The sequence below is a fragment of the Capsicum annuum genome, chromosome 1 (assembly GCF_002878395.1).
Source record: "Capsicum annuum cultivar UCD-10X-F1 chromosome 1, UCD10Xv1.1, whole genome shotgun sequence".
Lineage (NCBI taxonomy): Eukaryota > Viridiplantae > Streptophyta > Magnoliopsida > Solanales > Solanaceae > Capsicum > Capsicum annuum.
In genome coordinates this window covers 152,853,800-152,864,612 of record NC_061111.1, presented here as the reverse complement: position 1 = coordinate 152,864,612, position 10,813 = coordinate 152,853,800, and the positions used below count along the sequence as shown (strand labels likewise).

General features: G+C 36.8%; 2 protein-coding genes across 2 annotated transcripts; one reads left to right on the top strand and one right to left on the bottom strand.

Moving 5' to 3' along the window:
- Positions 1-442: 442 nt before the first annotated feature.
- LOC107839916 (histone-lysine N-methyltransferase SUVR3) lies at positions 443-3,330 on the top strand. Its single transcript, XM_016683583.2, has 2 exons — positions 443-1,183; positions 2,068-3,330. The coding sequence occupies exons 1-2, from the start codon at positions 595-597 to the stop codon at positions 2,454-2,456; spliced, it is 978 nt and encodes a 325-aa protein (XP_016539069.1). The 5' UTR covers positions 443-594; the 3' UTR covers positions 2,457-3,330.
- Positions 3,331-3,950: 620 nt separating this feature from the next.
- On the bottom strand, positions 3,951-9,019 carry LOC107839908 (probable inactive leucine-rich repeat receptor-like protein kinase At3g03770). The gene is given in 9 exon segments (XM_047398039.1): positions 3,951-4,175; positions 4,177-4,391; positions 4,494-4,605; positions 4,831-4,868; positions 4,984-5,189; positions 5,279-5,519; positions 6,647-6,780; positions 6,875-8,235; positions 8,392-9,019. Coding segments are annotated over 8 exon segments (2,343 nt in total). The 5' UTR covers positions 8,214-8,235; positions 8,392-9,019; the 3' UTR covers positions 3,951-4,117.
- Between the last annotated feature and the right edge of the window lie 1,794 nt (positions 9,020-10,813).

The following is a 10,813-nucleotide window of genomic DNA, read 5'->3' as shown; positions in this document are numbered from 1 at the left end:
ATGTTGTAAAGTTGTACCTAAATTTGAGTTTGATTGGTATGAATTTTGTTAGCTTAATTTTGTATCCATCATTATTGAACCTTGAAAAAGTTTGAAGATAAAAAAAATGAGTTTGTTGAATTCATGGTTGATATCCAAATTGATTATTGGGATTTTTCGATGATATTGTGAAATTATAGTTGAAATTTGAGTTTGATTGGTACGAGTTTAGCTAGTTTATATTGAAATTTGAGACCTAAAAATAAAGAAACCATATATAAGCAATGTTGAAGATGACAGATGAGGGAAAGGCATTCACCGGGGATGTGTGCGAAGAAAACACTTTTTAATAGATATATAAAGTGATATTTAATTTTAAGAGATGAAATTAATACAGTTTAAAAATAAATAAATAAATAAAAATTAAACTTAAAATGCTAAAATAAGTTGAGCACTCAAGTTCACCTTGACTCAATACAAATTAATCAGTGTATCACAACAAATTACAACATGGGACTATTATTGAGTGTTTGAGAGATCATTTTTATCATTTTCTCGAAAAAACTCCAAATCACACATTTGGTGCCTGCCAGCTTCCTTTGAAACTCTCCGATCATGGAAAGTGCAACAATGGACAAACAACACAGAACACGCGAATCGGAAAAACACGCCGGCTCCAGTGAATTACTCTGCCGGTTAGCCCATCTCGTCTTGCCATACTTAGACGCTGCCGGTCTAGTCTCCGTCTCAGCAACCTGCAAGGCATTACATGTAATTTCCAACTCTATTACTTCTAGAAGAATCTCCGATGCTTCTAGAAGCTCCGAGAATCACCCTATTCCTTTCTTCAACTCCGTCGACTCCCAACTTTACGACAATTTCATGTACTCCCCTGTTCAGACTCTACCTAGTGAATCGGGTCGGGTTAGGTCCGACCCGTTTTTGTTCCGGATTGAGGGTGCTCAGGGGTGCACTTGTGAGAGTTGTGACTTGGATTCTGATAATTGCCCATGTGTGGATTTTGATTCTGGGTTGCCGACCCGAGAATGCGGGCCAAGTTGTAGCTGCGGGTTGGAGTGCGGTAATAGGTTAACGCAGAAAGGAATTTCAGTGAAGCTGAAAGTTGTGATGGATAGGAGAAAAGGATGGAGCTTGTGTGCTGATGAATTGATTCCAAAAGGGAAATTCATATGCGAGTATACAGGTAATTATTATTATTGTTGTTATTGGAGCAATGTTGTTCAATAGGAACAATGTGTAAGTTTTCTTTCTTTTTTCTTTTTGTAACAATTGCAGTATGTGAATATAGTTCACAGTAATGAGATGAACTCCCAGTTATATCAATTACAACGTTTTAGGTTGTAGATACTGCATCTGATATGAGGAACATTGACAACTCGATAAGGTTGTTACAGTTATGTAGTTACCAACATCATAGTTCTTAACAAATGAATGCTATCTAGGATATTGGGGGACAATCTGAGTCTTTGCTTCTTCTATTATGTGGATATCTAAGGGGGGATACATTTTCTTGATAAGAGAACGTTATGAGGTGAATGTTTAAGCTATAATAGAACCTGTGACAACAAAGTTTATTTTGAACTCCTTATGCTTCCGGGGTACATATCTCGGTTATCTTAGGGTATTGGGTTAATGGTTTTGTGATCCTTTACAAATTTGTTTTCAGTTTTTATCATCTTTTACAAGAGATTTTCATTTTTACACCTAAGATATCTAAAAACCACGTAAGAGATCTGGGAAGATTTGAAGGGTAATTTTCTTGTATTCAAACTTGTAAATGGTCATAGGAGGCCATTTCCTCTATTTTTGTTAATTTTATTTAATCATTTAATAAGTTGAATTGGTTGTTCTCTTGATAGGGTTGTCCACAATAATTGTTGAACTTCAAGAAGTTCTCTTGGCGTTTCACAAACCAGTGTATATGTGAATTTTCTCAGACTTGTCAAGACTTGAAAATTGTCTGTGAATGAAGTTATCTACTTGTTCTTTTTATGCTGATGTGTTCTATAATGCTTCTTTTTGACAAACGGGTCCTTTTTGGGTGTGATTTTCTTTTTCTTTTCGAAGGAGAACTTTTGACAACTGAGGAAGCAAGAAACCGTCAGAAGCTATATGACAAAATTTCAAGGAGTAGCCACTTTTCGCCTGCACTGCTGGTTGTGAAGGAACACCTTCCATCTGGAAATGTGTGTATGAGAATCAACATTGATGCTACCAGAATTGGCAACATTGCCCGCTTCATTAACCATTCATGTGATGGTGGTAATCTTTGCACATTGATAGTGCGAAGTTCTGGAGCTCTGCTGCCCAGAGTTTGCTTTTTCTCTTCCAGGGTCATTTTGGAAAATGAAGAGCTCACTTTCAGTTATGGTGAGAGTATAGTTAACTCTACAGGCGCTCAGTGCTTTTGCAATAGTGCTTGTTGTCGTGGGATCCTTCCAGCAGAGCACACATGATGTAGTAAGGTAGCTTTTTATTGTAATAAACATTGTGATACCTTTGTTCTGCGACTTATATTTAGAAGATGATTATGAGGTCAATGTCAAGAAGGCACGGTTAAGGTCAACACTGATGGGAGCTATCTTCATGATAGTGTTTAAGCTGGTATTGGTGGTATAGTCAGGGATGGCAGTGGTGATTTGATCATGGCGGTCTCCCTCTCTGCACTTTGTATTTGCAGTTATATGGCAGAAGCTTTGGCACTGCGCAGCGGTAGCTTTAGTGCACCGGGTTGCCCTTTTTATGGCAGAAGCTTTGGCTGTAAAGTTTGGAATGAAATGGTCTTGTCTTCAAAAGATGCACTAATATTATTTTGGAACTTGATTCACTAGTTATTGCCAACATGGTGAACAATGGGGGCTTCACTAACTGGAAATTGAAACAGATTATAGACGGAATTGTCAACTTTAAATATCTCCATGGTGTGAAGTGAGCCTCTACTACAGAGAGGGAAGCCAAGTTGTTGACTTTCTTGCCAAACTGGCTTCCACATCTTCACAGAATAGTATGTTCCACTCCTTCAGCCAGCTACCAAGACAAGCTAAGGGATTGATTCAACACGATGAGAGGCAAATGCTTAGCATTAGAACAAAAGCTGATTAGGCAAACTTCTTACATTAGTTAGTGAGTATTACATAGTTGCTGAGCCAGAAAGTTGTAATTTTTGTGCTTTCTGGTGTTTTCACTGATATTATGTCACACCACCTTTTTTGGGATTGACGATGTTTTATTAACCTTAGGCTTAGTCTCCCTCTCCCTCTGCTCCTTTTTGGTGAATATACTACCAGCCAGACTTTAATCTGGGTTTCTGAATTTTTGAAAAAAGGTCAATGCATGTCACTGTCTAGTTCAGCTATAAAATAATTTGGCTTTGAGCGTAAAATGTTGTAATCTAGAAAAGATTTAGGAGACATTCCTTTGCTCTTTAACATAAGTCTCGGGTGTAACTCCTAATGGAGTGTTCTCTACGGTATGAAACACTAAATATAGTAGGCTTTCTACAGCGCTAATCCGTATTAATGGCTATCGAAAATCAAATGCTTGAAGCAAAAAAATAAAAATAAAGAAGAGATCAAATGTTCTGATGTGATCTGACAAGAGATATTGCATAAATTGCTTGAGGATAAAGACTTGTGCGGCTCAGATCAAGGAGTATTACGAGGGTAAAATAGTTTAGAGAGTAAACTGACCAAAGATGCAGTTTGAATCATACTTGGTCCATTTACTGCTGTCTAATGGGACGGGATGATTCCTTAACGGGATCGGGGGAAACCAAGACCTTGGCGGACTGGGATGGCAGGACGAACCCCTTGTCCCATGCCAGTAAGGGGATGGGATGGGTCGGGGGTCCTTAGGGGGATATTTTTAAAAAAATTACTAATTTAATGTTCAAGCACTACAAAGATGATAGTGTGATTCAAGAGAACATAAATTTAGTAAATTGACAGAAATTTAATGAACTCCAAACTTAAAGCGGCTAGCTTTGGAATTAGAATCACCCAAAATATTCCTTTTTCAAATTTCAACTAAATATATATTGTCCAAAAGCCAAGCTATTATACTTTGTAATTGGAAAATGGGCTACTCGAGTCCAAATATAGTTAAAGATGTTTAGTTACTAGTACTTGACATGTTCACTATCGAATGATGAGTTGGCTTGAAGGTTGTAGAGGTGAAATTGGAGAGCCATCAGTGCTGTGATAATCATCCTGAACTTGAGCTGCAAACTGTAAATTCCATAGCACATCCTCCATCGAAGGCCTGTTCACCAGATCTTCGTGCAAACACCTGCAGCACATCTCTACCATCGTCCTCAATGATTCACCCGAACATGAACTTCTTATTGCTACATCAACCACATTTGCTCCTTTGCCCGTTATGCTTGCTTGCAACTAGTACATCAAATAACAAGAGGAAATTAATTAACAAATCTCAAAAAAGTTTAGCAAACTATATTATCTTAAAAAGAGCAAGATGATAAATTTATACGGCACCTGATTTTGTAGAATTAGGATGTCATTTCTTGTATTTATCTGCCTCCCCGTAATGATTTCCAACAGTATAACTCCAAAGTCATACACATCCAACTTCTCTTCATATTTTTCCCTATAAGTCAGTGCAGCTAAGAATTAAAGTATGTCCATGCTTCAGAATCAATAGCACACTAATTTCTTAATTTTAGTGAAAATGCACGTAAATATTTATACTACTAGTTAAGTCACTAGGTAATACTAGTTATAAGATGTCAAAGATTCATTTCAAAATGCCACAAAGCTGAGGTGGATGTTGTTTATACAATGTTGCTCCAATTGGACAGCTATTTGTACACACCTCTGGTTATAACCAACTGGAAAAGTTTGGCGATATTCCTGCAAATATGCAATGTAGTGGCATAAATTAGTATGGGGGAATATATGAACTTCTTTTATTAGTGTGAGTAGAAGAATGAAATGAACTTTGGAAAGTTGGTAGTCACACACACACCTTTCCGAAATTCTCTGACAGAATAGGAGAATTATAGCTGTTAATTTTGGCAACAAGGTTCTGATCCAACAAAATATTTGTTATCTTCAAATTATTTGAAAAGATTCCAGGGACAATTCCATTATGCAAGAAGTGTAAGCCCTTTGCTACCCCTGTAGCAGATTCTATACGTTGGATCCAAGTTAGTTTCCGTCTAGCATGTTTATCTGCAAATAAGCAACAGAGAACATCAAATTACTGAAGCACTTAAATAATCCAACAATAGGAAAGGGATAGATGTTTGTCAAGTAATTACCAGAAATCCATCTCCTTAGGGTCCCATTAGGTACGTACTCAAAGACGAGAAAAATTCTGCTGACACTTGAATCATCCAAGTAAAACTGAAAGCAGTGTCCAAGAGCACTGACCAAATGCTGATGCCTGAGCTTGGATATCAACTCTATGTGATGCATAAAATTTTGATGACTGTTGCTTCTTTTCATTATCAGGCATCTAATGGTAACATATGAACCATCTCTCAGCTGGCCTCTGTACATCTGAATCCAAAACAGAGAAAGTGTTTTAGAATAGGATAAAGCATTGGCAGAACCTATTGAAAATTCTGGAGCACGACTTCAAGAGTCAAACTCATCCTTTTGTGCGAAAATGACAAAGAACAAACGGGTGACCGTACTACTACAAGTCCACACCACCTCTCTAGTATAACACCCAAACAACATACTCGAAGTGGGAGGATGTTTCGAATAGATTCTCAGCTTAAGTAAAGTATATAAATAATGCGTAAATTAATAATAGTCGAAGAAATCATGCTGAAAACAATGAAAAAAGAATAGTAGCAGCAACAAAATAAATACCATAACTGAAATAAAGGAAACAACCAGTAAACCTAATATATAAGAATAAGGTAGTAGGAGTGTAATAATAACAATGCTGAAAAGTAAAACTAGACAACACTCGACCCAACCTACTAACCTTCTACCCTAATCCTCGACCTCTATATCTTTCTATTTAGGGTCATGTCCTCGGTGAGTTGCAGGTGAGTCATGTCCTATCTAATCACCTCTCTCCAAGATTTTTTCGGCCTACCTCTACCTTTCTTAACACTCACTATAGTCGATCTCTCACACCTCCTCACTGGGCCATCTGTACAGCATTTCTTTACATGCCCACATCATCTCCGCCTCGCCTTGCCTCCCTCTTTTTGTCCACCACGGAGGCCATGCCCTCCTTGTCCAGAATAGCTTTATTTCTGTTCATATGTCTCCTCGTATGACCACATATCCATCTCAACATCCTCATTCTTGCTACTCCCATCTTCTGGGCATGCGACTTCTTGACTAGCCAACACTTCTCCCCGACATTACAGTTGGTTTGACCACCATTTTATAAAACTTACATTTAAGGATTGATGGCACACTCTTATCATACAAGACATCAGATGCAGGCTTCTATTTCAGCCACCCACTCCAATAAGATGCATAACATATTCATCAATCTCTCTATTTCCTTGAATTATTGACCCCAAATACTTGAAACCCGTTCTTCTCTCAGTCCTTACTTTCGCATTTGCCACGTAAGTTATGCCACTAAACTGGTCATTAGTATTACACCCAAAGAACTCGATGCTATAGCAGGAAAGAATAATGGAGTTCATATACCATACCTGGCCATTAGGAATCTCGCCCATAAAATTTGTTGTATCAAAGTTGTTCGTAGCCTCCTCAAGTTCATCTAGAGAGAAGGTTCTATAAGATGGAAGATTAAGTGCTCCTAGCTTCATTGCTTGAGCAATATATCCTTATACAAGAAAGACAAGGATATCAACTATCAAGTTAATTATACTTGGGAATTAAAGGAAAGCCGACATAGCGAAAGAAGAGAGGAACCTTACTTGCATCTGTGAATAACTTGTTGGTATATAAAGATGATGCATCGTCTGAAATAGATCTGGTTGTGGTGTTTTTGGCAGCCTTCTTTGCAAGAAAGGATTTGACAATCAAGATGGTCAGGCATACGAGTATAACTCCACCGGTGATGCTACCGCATATGATCAAGGCAAGAACCACTTTAGAAGCAGGTTTGTGTCTTTGATGATGAGGTAAGACACCAACAGCCAAAGCCTCATTCCGGCAAAATGAAAGTGGATGTTGAGAACCGTCTTCGGTTGCTAAGCAGTTATTAGAAAAATGCACAATCCTGTTCCTAGAACTAGACAGAAGGCAACTAGGTAATGTTCCTGTCAACAGATTAGTAGACAGATCAACAAAATCTAATGCAGTGTTGCATGGATTATCTTCGAAAAGCATTCCCGTTAACTTGTTTCCTGCAACATTCAGATAAGTGATGGATGACAAAGATAGCAACGACGGAGGAAACGGCCCTACAAAGTTGTTCGAAGAAATATCAAAATGTTCAAGCTGATAATAGGACTGAACTTTCTCTGGAATGCTTGCACTGAATTTGTTATTACTCAGCGCAATGCTTTCAATTTTGCTTCCAATTTGAGGAAACTTTGGTCCAAAAGAGTTGTCCTCTAATTCTAATACTTGAAGGTTTTGTAAACTGCTAAGATCAGGCACATCACCACTAAAATTATTCCTCGAAAGTGAAAGTACACGAAGATTCTTCAAATCCCGTAGTGTATCTGGCAAAGATCCATTTAACATATTGCTCTTCACACTCAAAACTGCCAAAGCTGAAAGTGAACCAACGCCATCTGGAATTCTGCCAGCCAACCTATTTCCATCTAACACTAAAGTTTGGAGGTGTGTTAAAGAAGAAACTGTTTGGGGTATGCTACTGTGAAAGTAATTTGAACTCAAGTCAAGTATCTCGAGAGCTGCGAGTCTTGAAACATTGCCTGGCAACGGTCCCCATAAACCAAGAGAAACTAATCTAAGGACTTTCAAGCTAGGAAGCTTGGCAAGGGCATTGAGAAATGAACGAATGGAGAATTTTCTAGGTAATGGGGAAGTCCCCTTTCTCCCTATTATATGCAACTGAGTTATGTTTTCATCGTAGCACACAACAGTAACAGATAAACTTGGCTCCATCTTACAGAAATCTGTCTCATTACTCCAACTATTCAAAGCTGTTGGATAATTCAAAAGATGTTGAATTCTCTTAAGGGTTTTCACTTGAGAAGATTGTAATTCCTCTGAATATCTCACTGATATTAATACCAAAAACAAAACCAGAAGTTTTTCAAGTCCCAATTCTTTTCCCATCATTACAAGACTGTCTGGGAAACACCTGCAATACAATTGCATCAGAAACATGTAAAATACTCACTCTAGTTCAAACACAGTTATTCAACAAATCACAGTCTGCATACACAACAACAACAACAACAACATATCAAGTGAAATTCCACAAAGTGGGGTCTGAGAGGGTAGAGTGTATGCATACCTTATCCCTACCTTGTGGAGATAGAAATTTTGTGAAAGACCCTTAGCTCAAGTGAAGTAAATCAAAGTAGTAATGCAAGGAACAGTAACACTAGCAACATAATGCGATCATCTAAACACTCTAAATCCACAGAATATGAAAAGAACAAGCAAAGATACTGAGTTTAAGCAACTTAAAAATAAAAACAAATTCACTTCAGAAATTGGAGTAAAAATAATATCCACTGGCAGAGAAGAGATTCTTGAAAGCTCATAATAGAAATGGAGGCTTTACCTGGTTCATAGAAGAACTTTGAGGAAGTTAATTCAAGGAAACATCTAATTTTCTTCACAAAAAAACTTACACCAGTTAATCTTTTTCAAATAATGAACAATGAACTCCTTAAATTTATGTACGTTAATTTTACTTTTCTCAGGAATAAAGTAACAACATATACAGTGTAATCCCACAAGTTAAATCGAGAGAATAAAGTAACGAACAATTAACTTAAATTTATGTAGTTAGTTGATTCAACATAATCACACAAGTGGAATGTTGAGAATAAAGTAATGAATAATGAAATTAATATGTAATTAGTTTTATTTTTCTGAGGAATAATGTATTGATAGCTTTGAGGAGGGGAAACATCCTGAATCTTGACTAAAGATATGAAAGTAGCAAACAATTGTCAGTTATATAATTCAGACAAAGTTGGTTAGAATCCATCTCTTTGGACACTTTAATGTAACTTTTTTTAAATACGTATCGGGACAAAATGCAGGAGTAGATTTTAACTCTTTTTTCTTTACTAACGGAAATTCCAAACATGGAAACTAATTTCGTTTACCAAGTAAAATGTATAATTAAAACAAATCAACTGATGTTCAACACTTTACCATAGTGTTTTTCTCTAATGATTTTATACATATCTAATGTGTGTGTTTGTTTCACTTTAGACGTTTGGTATTCAATATTGAAACTTGATTAATTTGAATTCACATTGCACATGGCCTATTCTATAAGATACTTACATTGAAGTTTGATTAATCTGAATTCACATCATGTCTGACCTCGAGGAAAACAATCACTACCAAAAGAATTTCGATATTCAGGACTCGAGACCTCTGACTAAGGAAGGAGTAGCCTCATATTTCACTATCAAAAGCATTAAAGATACATATAATATTAGAAAATAAATCACGTCTCAATAAAATGGGCCCTAAAAACGTAGTATCTTCTTTTCTTTAAGGCATGTGGTTATTTCCATAACTATACTTTTTGCATATTAAATAAATGATTTTCAAGTTTTATCCAAAAGAAAAAGGGGAAAAAGATTTAAAGTTGAGCAATAAACAAAAAGAAAGATGCCAAAGTTAAACCCTTAATTCTTCCTTAGTGCTTTCCGTTACGTCCCCATAGGACCATAACCTGCTTTTAGACTTTAATTCACTTATTTATCCATAAGTAAAATTGTCAGCGGAATGCGCGATTATAAGAAAAGTTAATAAATTTTTATAGAGAAAATACTCTATTTCACCCTTGAACTATATCCAAAACGGCTGAGACACACCTCAACTTAAAGGAGGTCCTATTACCCCCTCTCCCAATTAATTAAAAGTGTAATTTTGAAAACTTTAGTGCCTACGTGGCACATACGTGGCACAACACACTGAAGGGTCCACGTAAGTACACGTGTGTGCCACGTATGTGCCACGTAAACACTAAGGGTGTCAAAATTACACTTTTAATTAGTTGGGAGAGGGGGTAATAGGACCCCGTTAAGTTGAGGTGTGTCTCAGCCATTTTGGATATAGTTCAAGGGTGAAATAGGATATTTTCTCATTTTTTATATCAACTTTTCATTTAGCAAAAAAATAAATTAATAGATTGATAATTTCTTATTTTAATGTAGTGGTATGAAATATTCATATTCAGGTCAGGACAAGAAAAGATAATTTTTATCTTTTTTTTTTTGTTTAATTTGTAATTTTGTAAATAATTTAACTCAGTCCACAATGAATAGACCAACCCATCCAATAAAATACAACATTAGTAGTACACATATAAAAGGACCGATCCAACTATTTCGATCCGGTCTATCCAAGAAAGTAATAAAAAGGGGAGTAGGGTTTCTAAAATGAGCTAAGTGCAGCTCCACTCAAAGCAATCTTCCACCGCCCCCACCACTCTCACCATGTTTGCTTTTGTGAATCAAACCTTCGAACTGCTTTTTTTGTAGGTGATAAACACTAAACCTTGGATGGATGAGCTCAGCTTCTTGTCCATCTTACAAGAGTAAGTCCTCTTTCTTGTCTGACTTAATCTTAAATCCTGCTTCAGTACTTACAAATGATGCTCTTTCAACCATTTTAGTTGTGTTCCTCGGAGTAAGGGAGTACTCAATGATTTTGGTGCTACACATTTAGGTCTTGTCCACTGAGAG

What these genes read in the sequence shown, in the direction of transcription:
- LOC107839916 (XM_016683583.2), top strand. Translation starts at nt 595, where the DNA reads ATGGAAAGTGCAACAATGGACAAACAACACAGAACACGCGAATCGGAA. An exon ending in ATTCATATGCGAGTATACAG is followed by an intron (nt 1,184 to 2,067) that starts GTAATTATTATT and finishes TTCTTTTCGAAG; the next exon opens with GAGAACTTTTGACAACTGAG.